The following is a 23,154-nucleotide window of genomic DNA, read 5'->3' as shown; positions in this document are numbered from 1 at the left end:
TAAATTGGAGCGATACGTATTTGATGGGTGCACTGGCCAGTGGATGAGGAATTGGCTAGATGGTCGCATCCAGAGGGTAGTGGTCAATGGCTCAATGTCCAGATGGAGATTGGTGACGAGTGGTATCCCGCAGGGGTCCGTATTGGGACCAGTACTGTTTAATATCTTCATCAATGACATAAGACAGTGGGATGGAGTGCACCCTTAGCAAGTTTGCAGATGACGCCAAGCTGAGTGCTGCGGTTGACGCTCCAGAGGGATGGGATGGCATCCAGAGGGACATGGACAAGCTCAAGAAGTGGGTCCGTGTGAACCTCATGAGGTTCAACAAGGCCAAGTGCAGGGTCCTGCACCTGGGTTGGGGCAACCCCCGGTATCAATACAGGCTGGGTGACGAAGATGTCCCTGCTCATTGCAGGGGGCGGTGGACTAGGTGACCTTTAAAGGTCCCTTCCAACCCAAACTATTCTATGGTTCTATGATTCTGTGAAACTAAGACAGCAGGCAACAAGACTCTAGAATAGGATTGTTTAGAATTAAAAATGTAAAATATCTGCCAACACCATTTTGATAAAGCCATTGTTTGTGTGAAACAACAATCAGCATACATCCTTACCAACAGATCCCAACACAGTGATGGGAGCACAGAAAAGACATACAGCACCTATCCCAGCAGAATCCTAGCACCACGCTAATAACATATTCTATGTTATTAGGCCTGGATTTGATTAAAACTTCATGTATTAACACCGCTACAAGATTGTATACTGGTAGAAGCATTCTTTGTCAGTACTTGCAAGTAATAAATCCCCCTAATAAGTCAGAGATAGATGCTTAAAATAACCCCATATCCATTTTTAAAAACAATTATTCATAGTACTAGGAAGATTAAAAGTGTACTAATTGTGTGGTTCTAGCCAGACTATTAAAGAAGAGACATTAATATCTGCTGTGCCAGCTGAATTCAAATTAACCCAATTTTTACATGTTAATTAAACCAGCTATTTTCTTCTTATTGTATTTTTGCTCCCTAAGTAGACCAGCCTGCTAGTGATTCCCAACAGATCTATTCTAACAACAATGACGTATTCATTTACTTCTATTATGACCACACAATACAGTAACTGAGCTGTAATTTTTCACAGTCAATTACACGTGTGATTCTTAATGCTTAAAGATGCTGAAATAATGTGTACTACATAGCCATATGCTCACTTCTCTATACTGCACAAGGGTAGTTGCCTGGGTAACACATTTTCTCTCCAGTTTATCATCACCCTTTTGGGTTTAGCATAACCCTTCACTGAATATCATTAGGTGTCATTAAACAGCACATATTAACATGGACTTCAATATACTACTTAAGAGTTATTTTATCTAACTAAACAAGTGCTCATTTATGTTACAAAAGCAGAGAAAAGCCTAGCGATTTTAACAGTGCAAAGAGAGGAAGCTGAAATGTTTACGAAATTTTACTTCAGTCTTGAAGATATCCTACCCAACTGGTCAAAGTCTTCCTTCACCTTCACATCCTCATTAACAGTGCCAGCACTGCACACTTCATTCAGGAAGATTGAAAACCTGATATTTTAAAAACATCCACACACAAGAGCTACAGTCCAAACACAACAAATGGGTATGGTGCAGCAAGACCACTATTTACTACCCTCTCCTTTCTTCCATGCTTCTTCTTCTGGTGCTCACACCCATGGTATCTAGGCACTACATAGACATGATGCATTCCCACCAGAGAAAGTCCGCATGTAGCCATGCAAAGAAAAAAAGCCATTACCTACTGTAATAATACATACAAATGCAATGATGAAGAGGTTTCTTCAGAAATCAATGCATATGTTTTTACTGTATCAGCAATTTAAACATGATAACATAATGGGACACAAATTGAAGCTACATCTATTATTTTACGCTGCAACCTAGGTAAACTAAGTATAGTGTAAATTGGTGCATTAGAGGATAAATTTATATCCAATAATAATGGAAAATGCTGGCATTTCCAAGTGTTATTTTTGAATAGTTTGTCCTTTCTAAAAATAAAGCATACAGCATTTCTCAGTAAAGTGTTAGTTACTACAGTCCAAACAGAGATGTGCAGTAAATACTTATTTTGTTAGACAGATGTTTAAAAGTACAACAAAAGACTGGAAAACAATATGTTACAGTAGACAGGATGGAAAATGCCTGGCCTGTTGCTGATAGGCCTTGAGAAAGCCACTGTATTTTGGGAGAGTTTCTGATCCAGCTGAAGCCAAATGAAGCATTTTTTTTCAAGTAAAATTAGGAATAAGAAGCTTAAGGCTAGGAACCAGTCAAGGCTCTTAAGTCCATTTCATACAAACTACAGCCACATGATATTTAAAAAAAATCTGTGTTATTACCAGTCGACTACTTTGAAAGGCTTCTCTGGCCATTGGCAAGAAAAGCATTTCCTTTTCTTAAAGGAAACCTTAAAAAGATGCCTCCATAAGAGGACAGAAGGAAAGCCTACCTCCAAATAACCCTATGCCCTGACTTAAGATGGAGGCAAAACTTGCTCCCATGGCAACAGATATTCACTGAACATCAGAGTCTGCCTTAAGAGGTCTCGTACCTTTGTCACACCACCAGCAACTCCTGTAGATACCCTCAAATCCTTAATCTCTGGCAATGCAGGAATCATGCTAGAGCTACATGAGAGATTTTGTCCACAGCAACCACAGTGAGACTGTACGTAAGAGCTACTGTTCTTTATACTTCACACGCAGGACTTCTTCAGTTCTGGTGTAAGCAACTCTTTGCCTATCTATTTGCTCTGCTCATGAGTCAGAAGCTCTTGTGCTGTCTGCCTTTCACCCGTGTGACTTATCCATTTTAGTATTTCTCATTGATTACACTTGATACCTATACCCAACTTCTCACCAAAATCAGAAGGAGTTAAAAAACATTTTAAAAAGTGCTAGGAACAACCCTGGTGATTCTGGGCTCAGACCCTTTTGGTAAAGAGTGGTCATGCTCACCAGTAATGAAGAACAGACGCTTCTTCAGAGCAAAACCGGGATCCAAGACAGTAGATAAACGCTTCTAGAAATATCCTAGCAGTATTTTTAGAACCGTGCTACTTTAAGCCACTAACACTATAACAAAATTAACTTGTCATTGCTCTTGCAAGCTACCTTCTATTTTATACTAGAAATAAAGCTGAATGATTGAACAGACTCTCATGACCTTAACACGTGTAAGTCTCTAAACACTGACCAGCCTATTAAAAATGAACACTAACAAAAGCAGTTTTGTACTTCACTTCAAAACTGGGAGCTCTGGACTGCCGAGTTGGTAAGAATTCAACAGAAGACCAGTAGGTCTTACTGCCATGCCTAGGAGATTTCATTCCAGGAACCAAAAAGCAAGTGACCCTTGCCTCAGATGATCACTCTGCGAATTACTATATACACCACTAGAAGAAGGTACAAATGCCTGGCCACGTGGCAAAAAATGCTACAATGCCAGGTTAGAGAGAGAGGAATGCTACTCACTTTCTGAACTTTCTCCATTCTTTCATATATTAGTATAGCAGCTAAACGAGAAGACAGCCTGAATACCAGAAGAGACCCTCCAAAGACATGTTAGGAACATGCAGTCCCCTGTCACTGCACAGTTTGGACTGCAGAAACAGTCCTTATCCATGTCAGAGAGCAGCAATTAGAAGCCTCAATACTACACCGCAAAACTCCTGCAGGATCACGCCAAGTTATGAAATCCCAACTTGTCAACAAGTTCACATAGGCTACATTTTGTTTTTCCTGACACCAGCTTCTGCTTGTGAAGGAGATCCAAATCACAAGGTATGGATTATACTCTCAATCTTCTTATTACCAAATGGATTTGAAGCTGTGCAATTTGGAAAATGCCATTTTTGCAGGCATCGAACCAAAGGAAGAAATCTGAGAAATGTTTAATGTTTTTAGTCAAACACTATCTGAAGCCACCACTTTCTTGCTGCCATCATGCCAATGTTACCAACATAACCTTTTACAGAATTCTTTTACCAGGGGTAACAATCATCCCATTAACTTGTCTGCAAGGTTTAAGGTGTCTGGCTGCCAGATACATGAGGCTGGCTGAGGGAAAAAGAGAGCACAGAACCTATGGCTAAAGTTCTCAGTTATGCATGCATCTGTTCCCTAGGAAGCCTGCATTCTCTAGTCATGCTTTATTTATCTCACATTTTGCTCTCTGCAACCACTGATATGAGTCATGCCTGAAGTCTTCTGGTTTCTAAAAATGCCACAACTACAGACTTTAAGTCCATAGCTAATTATTCTAAAGTTTCTCTAAAGATACTTTAAAGGCAGGGTTCAAAAAATGCATTCATATGGGTGAAGAGACAGCTTGCCTGGGCAAGTACCAAAAGGAAAAGCTAGGATTTCATTAAAGAAGGGGGGAGGAAGATGGAGGGGTAGCTAATCTTGCCTATTGGCAAAGTCAGCCTTTCAAATGCAAACCATGTGCAACCAACTTTGCTGCTGTCTTCCCAAGATTGCAAAGTGGTTCCCTAAATACCTTAGTTGCTACTCCTCCCTCTTAAGGGAAAAAAACAGTGGCAAAAACCTTTAACGCTGCTACGGCAAAACAAAGCAGGGGCACTTCTTTCTACGATCTCTTCCTACACCATCTAAAGTTATTTTGGATTGCTATTTGAATGTGTTTGTGACAAATACATAAAGTAAACAGAGACAGAAAGACTCATGGAAGGAAAGGAAAGAGGGAGTTAGGGGAGCCAGCCAAAAACCATGAAAGGTTCAATGAATTAAAAATACATAGTAGACAGAAAATGGTTTGCCCAGCTAAACGGTACATGCAGCCCAAAACATTGTTTCTACAGTATCTACTTAAAAGATACTGTATTCCTTTATGTATCTGCAGGCAAAAAAAAAAAAAGCAAAACCCAAAAACAAACCCCACCAACCTTCGGGGATGAGATTGTTTTGGAAGAATGGTTTTGTATTTTTTAAATGAACAACATAAAAAGAAAAAAAAACACAAAAAACCCACTTACCCATCTTTCGTCTGATCCACCACACCTGCAAGGAGCTGTACAGTGCTTGCATTAGGCAAACCATCTCCAATTATCTTCAGGTACCGCGTGACAAAGTCATTTGGAGACATGAAGAATTCCCCATTCTTCTCCACACTTGCATACTGTTAAATGAATACAATATTTAGTGCCTCAAATACATCTTTCTCCAGGTATTTAATACCACTATCCATAGTTTCCAGTCAGGAGCAGGCTTATGTTACAACAGACGAGACAGTTCTGCTCTGAAGAACCTACAGCCTACACCCAAACAGGAGAGAGTAAGTGACTTGAGCAGCTGAAGGCTTGGCTTCCCAGCCAGAAGAGTGGCAGATATGTAATTATTTGTTTACCATGTCAACAATTTCTCCATGGTAGTCTAGAAAGAGTTAATACTCCAGTACCAAATGCTTTTTTGAAGTTGAACAAGAAGCACAAGTGCAAACATGTATGTGGCACCTCCGGCCCACTGAAACTGTAACAGCAACAGGATACTCCAGCATATTTTGTTTATCTGAAATGACTCCTTTGGGATGAGAAGGTAGGTTTACACCTGTGAAATGACTTTACAGTGCTAGTGGAGTAGATGATTCCCCAGGAGTGTCCACCTGGGGGTGCTGTTCTGGAGGAACTCAACCGCATCACCTTCAGCCACGGCTGGTCTATAAGTAAAGGAGAACCTACAGATATATTCCTCCTTGGTTGAACTGCTGAAAGGAGGCCAGAGAATAAGCATTTGCAGAAAAATGTAAGAGAAAGCAAGACCTTGGACACTTCAGCATACTGCAGAAACAAGAAAAGGGGTCCAAGACCTTACCAAACACCGCCGGCCTACCTTACTCCCGCTTTATACCATAGTTACTGGCATACTACTCCAGAAACAGCACTCAACAGACCCAAGTGTATTTGCTCCTAAGGGAAGCCTCCAGTAACATGTTACATATGAAGGAAAAGGAATATTAAAATGCAGGCAACATAATAAATAAATAAATAAATAAATAAAATTGCCTTTGTTACCGCCCTTACCCTGATTCCTCAGTCATTCCTCAAAGTTTAAAGCCCTCATTTTCTGTTGAAGGATAAACTTGAAATCAACCCTAAAAATGTTTTTCAAGGAAAGAAAAAGGATAAGGACAACAATTAAGAGGAAAAGAAATGCCAGGCAACATTTGCAGAACCATGTGTTGGCTTTAAGGGAAACAGGCCTGTCTCAGGATAACAAATGTGCACTGAGAACAGGAATGCAACTGTTAATTTCTTATTCTTTTAAGCTAAGGTAGGACGATAAACCATTGTTGCAGCTCCCCACAGAGCATTATCCACCCTGAAGTAATAAATAAATTAGATGCCTATTTCTATTTTGTAGCGTACTTCAAAGACGCATGTTTTGGTTTACATTGCTATTGCTCTGCTAAGGGAAGGAAACTGCCAGGTTTCATTTCACAGAGCCACACTGGTGCCTGCAGAGTACCGTTATACCTGCTGTAGGCATATAACTCTCAGAGGGATGCCAAAGTGTAACAGTAAGTAGATTATTTTATTCCAGTGCTATATAAATACAGTCTTCAGGTACAGCAATATCTTCAAGAAACAAGGCTTCAGAGAAGCAAGCCCAAACAAAACATAACTTGCTTTGGCATCTATATATTAGTTAGCATTTAAGGATTCGTGTTTCAATAGACACTGTTTGTAATGCAAGCTTTCTAGTTGATACGCTGCAAGGAATTTTCAATTGTATACTTTTATAAGAACTAGCAGATCAATTGATTTCAATGTAATCACTTGCAGGGAGACAGAATCTTTCAGAATCCCAGCCTCAAAAACTTTTAACACAGCTGCTATTGAGAAACAAATCAAATAAGTCAGACAGCCTATGCTTCTATATTTCATCTTTTTCTTGCAGGCTAACCCCCTGCTAGGGCACTCAATAACAGAAAACAGCACAAGGTTTCAGTGTCCCCCTGTTTCTTGTCACTGTGATTTACTAAAGTGTATTTGAAATCCAATCACGTACTCTATGCTACATATAGAAAATGACCTTGGAAAATGTCAGTTTGATCACTTTGACTAAAATCTAATCTCTTAGGGGTTATGGTAGAAGACTCAGAAAAAGTAGAGTTACTCTTGGAAATTATCATAACAAAAAGAGAAAAACATCAATTCTATTGGTTTTGGAGGAGAGACATTAAAAAAATGGTTCTTTACAATTGTATTTTTCCCCACTTTGGCAATTATACCCACAGAGAATTTGATATTATACAATAGTACTTAATGGCTTTTTGGTAACTTATTTCCATACGTTTTAGATAGTCAAGTATTAACCAGTTCAACCCCATTTTAAATAAGATTTACAAACATTTTACTGGGGGTTTGATGTATTAAAAATGCTAAAAGTTGACTGTAATCAACTGCATTTAAACTGATAGCTTCGTATTTATTTCTACACAGTGGCTACCATTCCTACCTGGCAATCATATTTTTTAATTCTTAATTGAAGTAGAAAGAATCACTGTCAAGCAATTTTACAAGTGAAGATCCCACAATCTGCAGAAGCAACTGTATAGGCCTCACCACTTAAAATTGTCTGAAGCAGCTTAATTAACACTCTGGCCATCGCTTATCTGTAGAGCACAAAACAACACACCACATTCACTCATCCTTTTTCCTTCTCAGTAGTAAGCTGCATGACAATTTCTGTATTACACTGAACAAAACATTCAGCTCGTATTTCATTACTCTGCTTATTGAGACCCCTTCTTTAAGTGGAAGGGGAAGCAGAAAAGGATGAAGAAGGAGCTGGAGGTGGTATTTAGTGTGCTCACCTATGACCCATTCAATCCACTAAAACTGAAAGCTGAGGGAGCTACAATCTTCAGAAATGCAAGAGAGGTGAATACCCACAGGCAGGTAGGAAACAACTTTCACACTATTCTCAGCAAACCAACCAACCCCCTCACCACAACTGAGTGCTGCCTCACATTGCAGAAGGGACCAGGCTTCTCTCTACCATGTTTATTCCCTTCCTCAATGCTACCATCTTCTTGGGTCAACGGTCTACTCCCTGTAGAGTAGACCTTTCTGCCCTTTCTGCTGCTCTTCAAGCATTTGCCTCTGAAAATCCCATTATCCCATTCTTTTTCAAGACTCTTTTTGCTCTCCTGACAGATACAAGTTCCAGGACTTAATAAGTTAAATCCTGGCTTTCTTAACTGAAAATCTGATTTCAGAGCTATAAATACTGACAGTATATGATAAAACTATAAATACTCGCAATATACATAGTGACACCTACACATATTGTTAATAATAGCTCACAAGGGACAATGGAAAACATGCTAAGAAGTGCATGGAGAGTGGGGCCTGACGCTGGAGAGAAGGAAGGTGGAGGGAGGAACTCGGAAAGGTATGAGCTCTCTTAGGCACTCAACCCCTTCATAAAAATAATTCCAATCCAACAGCTCCCTGTAGCACTGCGGCACCTACCTCACATATATTCTCCAGACCCACTAATTTCTGTACTCGTTTTTCATACCAGACAACAAACTAATACAGACACTGTAGTAATGAATCTTAGGCAGGTTAGGAATAATTATTTAAATTTAGAAAATGGGTCAAAGAAAGCCATATTCCAGCAAAACTCTAAAGCACGCTTCGCTCAAGTATACAAGAACATGAGTAATTTCATTGCTTGCATACTTCTACAGCAGGCAAACACAGAAGGAATTTTAGTGAAATAGTAAATATGGCCACCACTTCACAAGGTGAGCTTCCCAACACTTCTACAAATTAGAGAAGAAGAGATAACCCTGAAAGAAGGAAGGAAGCAAGGATGGGAGAAGAAAGTTTACCAAATGGTCTAACAGCAAGATGTCTACACGTACATTTTACCATGTGTAGGAACAATATTGAAACTCCCACCCCATTCTCCGAACAATGTGGTTTTTTTCTAAGATAGTAATATTTTTTCTGAGTCAATACAATAATCACTCAGGAATCTATCTGACTTCTTGGTGAGCATTGTTCAATTCTGATAATGGTATTTAAGTCTAACATGGTAATAATACAGTGAATGATTAATGGTTGGAAAAACTATCAAGAGTTGTATGCTGCAATAAAGGAGCAAAAGATACGAAAAATTTAAGCAGAAAGAGTAAAATATTTACTTTATACATACCTTCAAAAATATTGTTTTCAACTCAGCTGGATCAGCTCTCTTGGTTAGAGCCACCTACAGGTAAATACAATTACATTAATATGCATAATTTATACAAAAGATGTCAAAGTGTCATTTAAAAAGAAGAATTCAAACAACAGAACAAGTGATGAAAGTAAATGTTCACCTTAGATAAATTAGGTACTGCTTTAGCTGGCCATGCTTATTTTACTCAGTTCACATTTACACTAAGTTAGTCATCATTTTTGTTGTAACCGCTTCCCTTATGCAACCCTGCAGTTCTTAAACAAGCACACATTAACAAGTCATAAAGATATTCAAGTATCAAATCTTTTCAACATACCTCTCTGCTGGGATTCGGCATTATACCATCTTTACCATATAGATTTTATACTTCCAGCATCTTTCATCTAAGGATTTCAGAGTACCGTATGCAGCCCCCAACTGATAGATAGCAAGAATAAAATGCTCAGACTTACAAACTTGTCCAAGAAAGCAACTCCCTAAAAGACTGAATTCCAATGTAATTATTTGGTTTACTGGTACTTCTACCACCTACTTTCAACATTTTAAACTATTTAAACTTACAGTGTAGACCTTTTTGATGAGGTAAATTCAGAAAGCACAGTATCTAGATTTTTCTGCAGATCAGACAACTAGCCCGTTCCAACTAAAATCTAGGTTACATTTATCACCACAAACCCAAAGTAATTAGCTTTTTTTTCCCCAAAAAACACTGAATTAAAACATATTCTATATCCACTATAGAGTAAGTCCATCAGTATTTTCCTTGTTGACATACTGTGCCATCCATTTGCTGCTTTTGGCAGAAAGCGGATTCATCCCCTCAGTCTGTGCCTGCTGTAGAGTTTCCCTTTCTTTCTTCAGGATACTTTGATAAAATCTTGCTTGCCAACATAATAACCATCATCTGATAAGTCAATTCAGCACATCAATCCCTTTCTAATTAAAAAAAATATTACTTTGCAAGCAAACCTGGCTTTTCAAAAAACTTGTGAAAACGTTTCTGTAATGGGGAATAAACAGCCAAAGGGCAAGACATAAAATCTTACCCTCACCTAAGAATTAAACATCAGAAACGTTATCAATAAAATAATGACTACACACTTTGTTGACTCGCCAGAGCAATGGTAGACTGTAAAGGCAAATGTGACTGCAAGTGCATTTCTAGTAGCACACTAGACTACTGCCGAAAATGGTAGGAGTTTGTGTAAGTCTGTACAACAGTATTATACCCTCACGCATACATTTAATGAAGAATCTTTGGTAAGTTTTTCCTCACCCAAAAGGAGTCATCTAAAAACAAACAAAAAAAGACAAAAAAAAAACCACAAAAAATCCCAGAGTATTTTAAGAAAAGTGTATGAATAAGGTTTCTCATAAAATTTTAGAAGTTTTTTTAAAAGGCAAAAACCACACCTGAAGTTATGCTAGGTCTCAACTGACAGAGTTCACAGCTGGAGTCCCAATTCCGTGTTTGCACAGAAATCCATGTGGAGGCAGTTGTAAAAAATCAAAGTGTAATCATGAAGCTGGGAATCTAAAAATGTGTCTTTTCTAAAGTACAAGCTGTCTTAAATGTAATCACTGTTTAGTAAGCAGAGATTTACTTTAAACCCATTTGTAAAAACCTGGTATTCCAGAGCAATTGGGAACTTTGTGGAAAGAAGAAAACCCCAACATTTCTATACTGCTGCAATGCAGAATCTTGCCACTATACAGGCAAACAAAAGACACTTCAAACATCTGTATCCATTAAATATATAATCGGTATCACACTTAATCTGCCTTAAAGTTTAAATTTTATACTTTCCCAGAAATCTAAGCCTAAAGAAACCAGGGATGAAAAGAACAAAGGAACAGGGTACATGCCGATGGCTGAACTTCCACTCATTTTCCTTTGGTTTCACTGACATTAACCATCTTGGGAAACTCAGGAGACAAAACATGCTCACAGCCCAGCTGCCATTTTTCAGCCCCCTTTTGATTATGGGGGGATTTGGTTGGGGTTTTTTTACAGCAAGTTTCTTTCAAACCGTATACTGAAAGTCAGGCTGAAGCTGGCCAGGTCAGCACTGCAGACCAGCAGCCCAAGCAGAAGCTGCAGACCGCATCTTCCTCCTATTTCCTGCAGTCTACTTCGACACTCTTCCATTTCCCAGGAAACAGGAGAGGAAAGGGATGGTTAGCACTGCGTCATGGGTTTGTTCATGTGTCACCCACCAATCTCCATTTTGAAAGGTCTTTTTCATCCCAAGCAAGGAAAAGAGCCTCTATGACGTTACGTTACAGCTTCAGGAGGACCAATGCTAATGCAGCCATACCAGTGCTAAGAGGAGAAGTATTTAATTCAGCCTTTCATCCATCCCCAGCTGTGGGCAAAGCTGAAGCTGCACACACAGACACAAGAACTGATCCTGATGACAGGTGTACCTAGCAGATTCCGCTCCTGGAAAAGGTCAAAATATCACTTTCAATATCATTCTGAAAATTGTTCCCAGTTATGTTAGCAGTTGAAGGTGGGCTAAGTAACCTGATGCCAAGACTGCAAGCCAACAGGTAGTATGCCTGATGAAAAGTGACCCACAAACACAAGCTGCTTCTCCTTCAGCCAACTCAGGTGACATTTACTGACTTTCATATAACGGGGCTTAGGTGATGTGTTTTGTTACTGGAAAGACTTCTCCCTTCCACTTTCTCCTCTCTCCATAAAGACAAAAATCAGCCTGAGATAAAACCATCTATGAGCTGGTAGGCATGACATCTCTCTAATTGTGTGAGGAGGCATTTGATAAAGCAGATCTGAGGGAAATAATGTTTGTTACTGCTCTCTACAAAGAGATGCTTTGTAACAGACACTGACACTTTAAAAAAAACAGTAACTTTTATTAAGTAAGGTTCAGTGAAGAAAGCTCTCCAACAAACAACATCTATTTAAAAAAAAACAGGAGACAAAATGGAGTACAGAAACTGAAGTGCAGGATTATAACAAAGTCAGGACATGCTGCAGAAAAGACTGGGATAACATACAGAAAATGTCAGCAGGGATTTGCATTCCTAAAGTAGGTACTTGAAAGTTTTAGCCAACATGTGTATATGTGCACTGTATTGTATATGAAGAACCAGCCAGCACCATATATCTCAGGCAATATAAGAACCGAATTTAAAAATGCCGAATCCCTTCCACTATCAATGACGTTCAGCAAAGGGAGACAGAGGGTGCACAGAGAAAGGGAAAGCTCTGTAAGTGGGGGCCAGTAACACACACGGGTTGATTTGCACACTGGAGCTGTTCATATCTTTAGATTCCCTTGCACCTTGATCTTAATTTCAGCCCATTTTCTCCAGCAGGGCTCTTTTCTTCTTGTTGACTTATGCTCAATTTACACTGACATGCATTTTCAGTCTCACTTCCACCCTCAACAACAAATGCAAACAGAGTCTTCCCAGAAAAATGTTTCTGTACAGCAACACAAGAAAACAGAATCTACTGGGAATCAAAGAAAACTATACTACATTTCTCATCAACTCTATTAATATATTTGTCATGCACAAGGCAGAAGGAACAAGTTGTCAGATGGTATGTGATATCAAAAGATACAAAAGGACTAATGAAGTAGTGAATGTGCTCCACCCAGTAAAGAACAACAACAACATGGGTGGGCAAGAGGGAAAAAGGGCAGTAGGAAAATCACAATTAATGCCAATATAGCATTAACCTAAGTCTGACCTTGTCACCTTTATGGTAAAGATCACTCTAGTAGCCACTGCTTGGATACAGCAGAAAGGTGATGGGGAACCAGGAACACTTGGGTATTGCTACAATATGCCAGAAAGTTTATTGGGACAACAGCAAGTTCTAACCAAAGATAAACATCTCTAATACTGTTTCTTCCTCACAGTTTAACCTGAATACAGCTCAAGTGTGAAGGAGAAAGTTGACGGAGGTAAAGATGTCCCCCTCTACCTCATTATCTTTAAAAACTCCAGACACCGAGCAGGTAAGACGCTGGAGAGCAGCCCTTCTCCAAGCAGTGAACCGGAGCTGTGGCAGGGTTGCCTCACTGCCAGGCACTGGTGAGCTCAGTCTGTTTAATTCTAGAGAACACCATCTACAGGCACGTACAAGAGAAGATGTTTGATGAAAGGCCTAACAAGTGATCACAAGCTCTAGTAGCTTCACGTTGAAATTAAGATTTTTTTTTTTTAAGTTCTTCCATTCTTAAACAAGACTAAAGAATGCAACATATTTGGCACCACTGAAAGACCTCAAATCAAGATTGAAACCTCATGTCTTCTAGAGGTATTCTTCAGTTTCATCACAAGTTATTGAGTCCACCTGTAAGACTCAAACACATGTGGCCCAGTTTATTTAAGAGGTCAGATTAGATCATTATAATGTTTCCTTCTGGCTAAAAGTATACATATACACTCAAAATGTGCGATTCCAAAGGAGATCAAGCCAGGGTTTGACCTTACATTCTTGTTTAAATGAGTGACTGCAGTATCAGAAACCAGTTGAAGTGCAGTTACCGGCCAAGTTTGAATTCAGACCAGAAACCTTTTAATGCTGTGTAAGTATTATGCTAAAACAACACTCCAGTTTGTATTTTAATACAACTAACTCGCTTACATTGATGAGAATCACCTTCTTCCATATTTACACTAATACTACCACAAACTTACACAATCATTCTTCTAACCTAGCAACTTCCCTTGGTCACTCTCCCTCACCACATACAGCATCATAAATTACAAGTGTTTCGCATCAACATCTGTCCAGGGCACTGTCTCCTGTTTCACCTGCCCCAATAACCATTTTTTGTTAGCCCAACATGCTTCAGCATATTCTCACCTCAGCAAAAGCACAGTTGTTCCTTTTGTACGACAGAATCCAAGTAAAAGAACTCGACTGTGACCTGAAATGGAAAGCAATCTACGCAGAACTCAGCATCACAGGGAAGTCTGCAAGCAAGATGTGGACCAGCACACCAAGCAGGGAACCAGACAACTGCAAGGAGAGCTGGTACAGCATGCAGACCAAAAAGACCTTCTTGCCAGACCTCCCTAACGGTAAGCGAAGTATTTCTCCTAGGAAAATATAATCAGATGGCATTTGGCATACCTACCCAAAGGCTTAGGGTAAGAAGCACTGTAAGAGAAGCTGATAACTACTAAGCAGGTACTTCTATTACATTCAGTCTGATCAGTCAGAACACAGTCAGCCTTGAGACAAACACATTTATTTTCTAAAAACAGTTCTCATCCTCAGAGTCAAACGTTACAATTACATTTTGCAAAAGTGTAACCCTACACTAAGTAGCAGTTACTGCATTCCTCTGTCTAATAACACCTAGCTAAGCTAAGAAAAAGAAATGTTATTAACACTAATCAACAAAGTCTTCTTGGATCCTACATGTTGATTCAGTATGCAGAGCTACAGAATAAACACTACTGAAACTAGACAGTTGTGCTGAGTCTACCCCACACAATGGTAAAGCAGAACAAAATTTGCTAGCTAAGAGACAGCAAATCTCAAGCAAAACTATTTGCATCCATCTTCACTCTGTCACAATTATACATCTCCAGGCAATTCCCAGTCCGGCTTCTGCACCATGATAAGTGGAAGCCCCACTTCCCCCAAGTGCATCAAAGCTAACAGACCTACTTTATTGGGCAATTACCTGCTAGCTTTGATCCTACTTTCAAAGTCCCAAAGCAAATGCAGCTGGCTTGTTCATAATACGGTTCTCACACAAGGAGATTCCCAATAAACCACAGTATTTTTGCACACAAACTGATTGGGGACCAACACACAGTTATCAATTACATACACACAGGAAAATGCTTGTCCAGTTTGTCCCATGCTTCCAAGTAGGTACGGAAACAAAGGTGGGAGTAGTATATGTCTTAAGGAAAACTGCTACAAGAATTTCCAAGAATAGCTAATTAATGCTATGTAAAAAGACATTTAGACTGTGTACTTCTACAATTTTCCTACTTAAAGACCTGGAAAACAGAAGGACCATAAAACTAGCCTGATACTAAGGTAAAAATAGCTAGTCATTATCATTGCTCAGCAAAATTGTTTCACTCTGTGAAAAACAGAAATTTCTCTTTCACTTTTCATGTTGCTGTCAGAAAAAGCTCAGCTCTCCAATCACTTTCTCTACCTATCTATCATAAAGTGCTACAGTACTCTGCATCGGTCCATCTTCTTCCTCAAAGTAATATTCCCTATTGTCTCATAGCTCCTCTACAACACATTTTTACTCAGATGATCTTCAGGACTGTGATTCAAAGATACACAAGCAAGCTACTTTGCTATGGCCATTATGTAATATTAACATATCCCAATGTATCCCAGCAAACTAGAGCTCACCACTCACTTGAAGAAATGCAATAATTATACATAAGATATATTAGGGGTTCTTCAGTAAAAAAGTTTCTTTCCAAATGAGCTACTAATGAGAATGGTCAAATGACATTTCCATCAACTCATGGGTATTTTTCAAAAATACCCCCCTCCTGCTCACCACAGATGGATGGGATGATAGATGCTAACATAACAGATACTTTGCTCTCCCTTTTGCTTCCTTACACCTTTTGGAAATGGAGGCATATCTAAGCATTATGAATGTCAACCTGCTAAAATGTATTTGGTGGCTACCTCAGCCCAGTTTATAGACTTTCCCTTTTTATTCTCCCAGGGCCTGTTCTGTTACAACAGTGCTACTGTACAACCAGTGCATTGACCATAATAAGCTCAAGACATCAACTGCCTCATGTTCATCTTCCAAACGCAGTCATCCCACTGCTAGCAATTCATCTTCTAGAGCTAAACTTCAGGCTTACATCTGGCAGGAAAACAGTCATCTCACCCAAAGAAGCAAAGGATAGGAAAATTCTCCAGTGTAACAGCAAGATCAAAAGTAGTTCCTGGAGGAAGCAGAAGATTAGATGCCTGTTATCACTCAAAAATTGTCAGGGAGAAGTGGCAGACTATTAGGGCAGCATGTATTTTATCTGGCACCCAATGTTATTAGCATAAAATATGTATTTGGACCAGGATTAAGCAATGGGTAAGCCACAATTAAGACAGAAGACAGACCATGGTTCTCACAAGGTGGCACCTTCAGGAAGCATTGTCTCACAGCTATGCAGAGCACCAGTGAGCTCTGGGAGAGTCATCACTGAATGCAACATACAAACTACTAACGAGCCTCTCCAAGGTTCCCATGCTCATGGTGTTCAAGGTTCCCAACAGCTCACAGCTCAACAGAGACAATCAGTCCTGGTTTCACCTAGCTCCTAGCTCCAGCCCCCACCACCCACCAAATGCTCACTCTGCCCCTGGCATGGCACAAAGCAGCTTTTACACCCTAAATGATCAGGTGCTTCTACCAAGACGAGTCACAAGCAAAGATTAAAAACAATAGATATGATGCTGTACCACCAGGGAACTTCTTGAGAGTCCTGCACTGCGCCTGACACTATGCAGTGCACACAGCAACCTAAAAAGAAATGTCCCACACTTTATGTGATACCTTCATAAATTACAGAACCAAAACAGCAAACAATGGCAGGAATAGACACCCTGAACAGTGTTACAAAAGGTTTCTCTGTGATTTTCTCTCCCGGATGTCAATGCAATGGAAGTTATACTGCGACACAAGGTCCCAGTGAGTGAGCACGGTCGTTTGCAGCAATAAACAAAAACCTGCTGCCCTTTGAAGAAAGCAAACCTGGAGCAGTGCCATACAGGGGTATCGTAACAGAATGATCTGGTCTTAGATAACTACTAATTCTGTGATAAGGAAAAAAAAAAGGGATGTGCAATCAGTGCCTATGAACTTGTGGAAAGGTCTGTCTCAAGTTGTTGCTAGAGTAACTGTTGTTATTTGTGACTTCATGCTTGTGGAGGAGCAAGTGAAAGAAATACGCTGGAGAAAAGTTCCTATACATTACATGTCTTGACTAATAATTGCGTGACAGGAATTATGTACGAATAACTGACAGGTAAATGTATTTTGTTTCGGTATTGTGTTTTCTTCTTTGAACACAGAAGTTCACTTTTCAAGATCCTATTTATAATCAAATCCATCTATTCAACTCTATTCAAAACGCTACACCTCAGCAGCTCAAAGAACTGGGAAGGGTGTGGGAGTGGGCATGAATCCTATGTGTGCATGGATCCAATTCTACAACCTTAAAAAGAACAAAAGACAACTGCACAATGGAAACAGCATCACACACATGAAGCAAACTTATTAAAGGCTATAAATGGTGGGACTCAAAAAAAATGTTACGTCCTGCGGTCAGGAACCTTTCCTTATAGCTAACAAAAATAACAGCAGCATCCCAATACATATTTGGGCAAATAATAACATTGTGCTACTTGAAACAATAAGAAAAAAACCCCATAGGTTCTTTTTTTCTTTTCTTTTTTGGCTGTACAGCACTCAGCACAGTGGAGTACTGGGTTATGGGGAGCATGCCCACGCTCTGTGACAGCTGAAAGAGTCACAGTAACTGTCCACATTTCCCAGATAAACATGCTAGTCAACCTCTGACTATGGAAAATCTGGACTTTCAAATAACAAAGTATCTCTCTCTCCCCTGAAGATTTTTACCTGTCATCTCAAAATACATATGCCAAAATATGAGTTTGCAAACATGCTCTCTTTTGCCTGCAAGCAACGGTATCACCGTTTGTCCAACTCCCATCATATGGGTTTCAGTTTTAAATTATTAGATCATCTCCCTGAAGACAGGGCAATTACAAAGTAAAGGCAGATTAACATTTTCTTTCACAATTCTTACCTTCAGTATTAACAATAAACAAATGCTTGGTGCTTAAATATTAGCAGATTACACAGTTGCCACAGGCTACTGTGGGCGTGTGACCTTCATTCTTGCTAAGGACCTGAACAGAAAGTTGAAGCTATCAAAGAGGGTACTTGGAAATAATTTGCAGTTTCATTCAGGAGTATCAAATAATCCAGTGAAGACCTAAATCATTTATATAAGGCAGTGACTGTAATACTATGCAAAAGAGTTCACAGCAACTCTCCATAATTTGCAAAAGTTGTAAGATACCTGACAACAATAATTAAAAACTTCTCATCTCCTTAAGAAACTGCGGAAACATTTCCAGCATTTTAATTAGAAACTATTCTGATTTTAGCTTGAATGATTTTGGCTTCTTATCTGTAAGCCTATTTTGTTATATATATTTGCATAAATAATGTTTCATTAAAACATTAAATTTACTTCTGCTGCATAGCCCCCAGAATATTTTTATGAGATCATTTAGTTGCAGTAGAAATTATGATGATGTCAAACTGAGCATTCTGATTTAAAGATAGGAATTTAAAAAAAAAATCCTAAAATTACTTTCAGGCAGGCACATTCAGCAGAGAGGAAAACAGAATTACAACATTTTTATTTGCCAAGAAAAGGATTTCCATTTTCTTTGAGGGCACTGCAGTTAAACTAGAATCTAAAAATGCCGGATTAACCAAACACGGAGCAGAGTTTAAGATACTAGAGAAATTCTAGCACTATTCTTTCAATGTTTTGTTAACCAGGAGTTCTTCCATTTCATTCCTTGGACACCTGGGTTGATGTCAGCACCCTGACATCATCAAATAAATTCAGAACAGTATGTCTGCCGCCCCATGGTATGCTACTGGTATCAGATGGCAATGTAGTTCCCTTTTTGCCATCAACTGTCAAAAACGTAGTAGAATTCCAAAAACTTCTTTCTGACCAGTTGACCAAGCCCTTTGAAATGCAAAAAATTAATGCTTTGCCTCATGAAAACGCTGGGTGATCAATCAGTGGTTACTCCTCACAGCCTTCACGACCTGTGCCAGCCCAGGAAGTCTTCAAATAGTGAACAGAAAAGCCAGGAGACCTCACACTAGTTTTCATTATATATCCCTTTGTTTAATTGAACTGTGGGTCACACACAACACAAAGTACCCGCAGGCTTTCAAAGCCACAAAAGAATTGTAGACATATATTCTGTATAAAACTTTCTAAAAACACTGAAGGAAAATAGTATATTTGACAGTCTTCTTGTGCATACCTTGCTAAGCTCCTTCCATGATTTTCAAAAGTTCAGTGCCCTCTTTTCCCTCCTTCCCACCCCACCTATCCACAAGAAAAAGGGAAAAAGCTGGTTTACTATCCTTAACATGTCAATGGCACACAGAATAAGGAACTATTAAGTGCTATTTTAATTATACAGTATTTGGGTCGAATGTTTACACACTTAAGTATTCTGGTTTGAGCTATTCTCACAACTGAGATACTGAACCTACCGGTTACATGTAATGGAACACCAAAAGCAAATTGCAAGAGGCTTACAGTCACTACCATTTTTCTTTACTGTGAGAAGAAAAGAGAAGCCCAAAACTTTTGTAGTACAACGTTCACAATGCAGAAAAGACTGAACCCATTGCTTCCCACCAGTCAGCCTTGAAAGAAAAGATGCAGACCAAGTAACCGATTTGGGCATGTGAACAGAGTAAAAGCAATTGTAGAAAGTTTGTTGTTGCCATGTTTTTCTTCCTTTTGAACAGCATCAACATGGGACTAATTCATGATCTTTACAAAGCAGTTTCCAGTTAGACTGACACACAATGGCAAGCAGCGTTAGACAGGTGAAGTGACAGGAAGGAGGAAGGCTGACTTGATGTCAGTGACAAAAACTATTTTAATGGAAATGTGAAATTATTCAAAAATTTCTTCCCCTAAACACGTGAAGATTTCTCTAGTCAGATTCAGACTGCACAATGGGCTGAGAGAAGGAATCAGCCAGACACAGTATTTTTACATATCGCATTTTTTCTAATGGCTTTTCATACTCAGTGCCTCACTTAAAGGTTTCTTCTGCCAAAGATCTGTTAAATCAGTGATGTTCCATCAAACAGTAGTTGTCAAACATGATAAAGACCTACAATAATAAAATACGTGACCAAGAGGTTTTAGTAGCCGAGGATCCAGGGAAGAGTGGAAATAGGTCACATTTCCAAGGCACAGAAAGATGACAATAATAACAAACAGCCTGCTGTTTGTTCAGTAATACTAATTTTCAGACCTCTTTTCTTCTATCCTAAAATCAGACCTATATGTATCAGGTCATGCGATGGATGGATGTGACAGGAAAGTCACGTAACAAAGGATAGATGATAATGCTCGACTGTTACTGCAGAACACGCCTTTCAATTAAGTCCTTTAAGTAGGGAGCCTCCCACCCTGCTACTGATACAGGACAACATCCTAGTCTCTCTCCCGCACCGTAACATCATACACTAGACCAGAGACTCGACTAAGAAGCTGTAGTGGGCAGCTGGCATAAAAGAACTGCAGAAAAAATGCAAAGCAACACCACAAACACGCAAAAGTAGGAAGAAGCATTAAAGCAGGAGATCTCATTTCTCAGTGTAGGAAACCATGTGTGTACACGTTTGAACACAGACCTCCAAACCAGAGTTGTGTGCACAGGCGTAGAATCTTTGTGTCATGATCCTGCTGACGGCCTTTTATGTTTTGGAGATGTTACCTGCATTTTGATTAACACCTATCAGTCTTTGATGAAAGATGTAGTCAGATGCCGCTCAAGCTACTCCAACACTAAATAATTTCCTCTAATTTATTCCTTAAAAAACTATTCTAATTCACTGCTTTGCTTAGATAAGTGGGCACATTTGCTAACTTACCAGAATTAAATATCCATTGACTGAGCGAAAAACCCAAAAACCCCGAATAAGTGATGGTTCTATTGGATGACAGAGTTTAGGGAAGTTGGGATAAGAAACAGCAACTTAAATATGAAGACAATTAGAATTTCTTCCTCCTACTGGCTGGATGATTGGCATTTGGCTCGGGATCATCCTTGTGAAAGCATCCTCCCCTGTAGACTAAGTGCACTTTTAGGCAGTACGCAAACACTATCAGGAAGAAGGTAGAAAAATGTGTGCCCTTCTATGACTCCATATTCTGAAATGTACAGACATTTTTTCCAGTACACAACGTCAGAAAGAAAAACAAAGAACAGAGAGTGCTAGTTGTTGTTCTCTCCTCATCTCCTTGCAAAGCCAGCACTAAAAAAAGACTCCAACCTGCCAAGGAACCTTCTTTGAACCTTCCATTTCCTGGTAAGTTTAAACTTATCCTCTCAGATAGAAATGAAGCTCGGCTCCAGGAAAGAACATTTTTAAATCTTCAGTGAATAAAGATCAGGTAGTATTCACCTACAGAAACTGAAATATGAAATAAATACAAAATTGTGCATGAAACTGGAAAAATCTGTGGTCAATGGCATTTTATACAACAATCTGAATTCCAGTAAATCAATTTCAATTACGAAGGAAGTACCAACAAGATTACAGTGTCACAAATGGAGAGAAAGAAAAAATAATATCTATTGGGAAATAACAAATGGAGTTGAAATACATCAAATCACTGTTCTTGTCCTTTTCCCAAAGTTTTCAGTTTAAGAAAAATTTGTTCAACTATAGCAGAAATATTCAGACTTTGATCAAGTATGCTTCCCTCCCTGAGCAGTTCCACAACTGCTCAGAAATGTTATGTTTTAAATTTGCTCAACAGCTGTTTAGCTCAACAGCCAAGGCTTTAATACTCCAGAACACTAATTACATAAAGGCATCTAAGGAGGAGGGGAAAAAAAGTCAGCTTCTATCTATTTATAAGGTTGGCTAATAACTATGGTCATCTAGCTACACAACACCTTCTTCCATATTCTAGCTTTGGAATTAAGGTTGCTTTTTGCAATTCTTCAATTGCCCTAATCATCAAGGTCATAAAAATCATAGTTGGAAAAAGCATATTTATTACTCTTCTGCTAGGTCCCCGTAATTGCAAAAATAACCTTTAAAAGCCTTGAAATTTTTACACTGATGAGAATTTTTTTAAAAACTAGACTTTAAGAGTTTGAGGGTATATTATCTTCACATGGGACTGATTTACAGTGGGACCTGAAGATTGGAAGAAAATTAAAGATTACATGCTAATACCCTTCAAGTAAAACTATTTTCTTAATATTTCTGTTTTGAACAGAAGACATAATCAAGTTCCAGCTATATAATTTGTGGCTAATCTCAATATAACCTAACGATAGTTCTACAGGTAACTACAACTCTAGGATTATCATTGCTGGCTTACCAAAACTTAGACCTTAGCAGGTCAATTTAATTCTGTATTCTGGCAGCTTTTAGAAAATAAGATATGCTGGTCAAAAAGCATTTAATGTTCTTTAAAAGGTCAGTTTCCAAAAGACTATTATTCCATTTACAATATATCATTAACCATTTGCCTCCCTGATCAGTCTGTTTTGCTGTCAGACATTCCTGTCCCAGATACCTGAGAGAGGTGCTGGAGCAGTACATTCTTTATCTGCTTTCCATGAAGCACTGCACTTCACAAAAAAAGGTGATCCTACATGTCTTAATAAAGACACGTCTCTGCATTTCTCTCCACATTACATCCAATTTAATTAATCTAGCAGTATGCGATAAGATGTAGTGTAGATCTTTTTTCACTACTTGCACCTATTTTTAATCAAAGAGAGGTAGTAATAATTCAAACAGCACTAATATGGCTGGGGAGTCTTCACCTGTCCTAAGGACAGTTTGTGGAGCAAGAATTAACAGTTTCAAAAGCAGTTATCTGTCCTATTCATTACAATCACAGTCACCTAAAATATTAACAGTAATAATGCCAAAAATGTGGAAAGACTAAGGAGACAAGACAGGCTCATATGAAAATCTGCAACATCTACTGAAAACAAGAGGCTATTGGGACACTAGTTGACTGAGAGCTTGGGTAAGAACCAAAATTGTCTCACCTTCTCAGCTTC

At 39.0% G+C, this 23,154-nt stretch overlaps 1 protein-coding gene across 1 annotated transcript in view; it reads right to left on the bottom strand.

Annotated features, from left to right (window-relative positions):
- The window catches only part of SLC25A13 (solute carrier family 25 (aspartate/glutamate carrier), member 13), an 83,023-nt gene extending 73,728 nt beyond the window's left edge, over nt 1-9,295 (bottom strand). Inside the window, exons 1-2 of the mRNA XM_009330493.1 lie at nt 9,246-9,295; nt 5,054-5,196 (exon numbers count right to left, since the gene is read on the bottom strand). Of these exons, the coding sequence (XP_009328768.1) occupies nt 5,054-5,163 (110 nt within the window). The 5' untranslated portion in view covers nt 5,164-5,196; nt 9,246-9,295. The remainder of the gene's footprint in view (nt 1-5,053; nt 5,197-9,245) is intronic.
- Between the last annotated feature and the right edge of the window lie 13,859 nt (nt 9,296-23,154).

The sequence above is a fragment of the Pygoscelis adeliae genome, unplaced genomic scaffold, assembly GCF_000699105.1.
Source record: "Pygoscelis adeliae isolate BGI_AS28 unplaced genomic scaffold, ASM69910v1 Scaffold27, whole genome shotgun sequence".
Lineage (NCBI taxonomy): Eukaryota > Metazoa > Chordata > Aves > Sphenisciformes > Spheniscidae > Pygoscelis > Pygoscelis adeliae.
The sequence above is the reverse complement of the archived record's forward strand: the minus strand, read 5'-3'. Positions and strand labels throughout refer to the sequence as shown.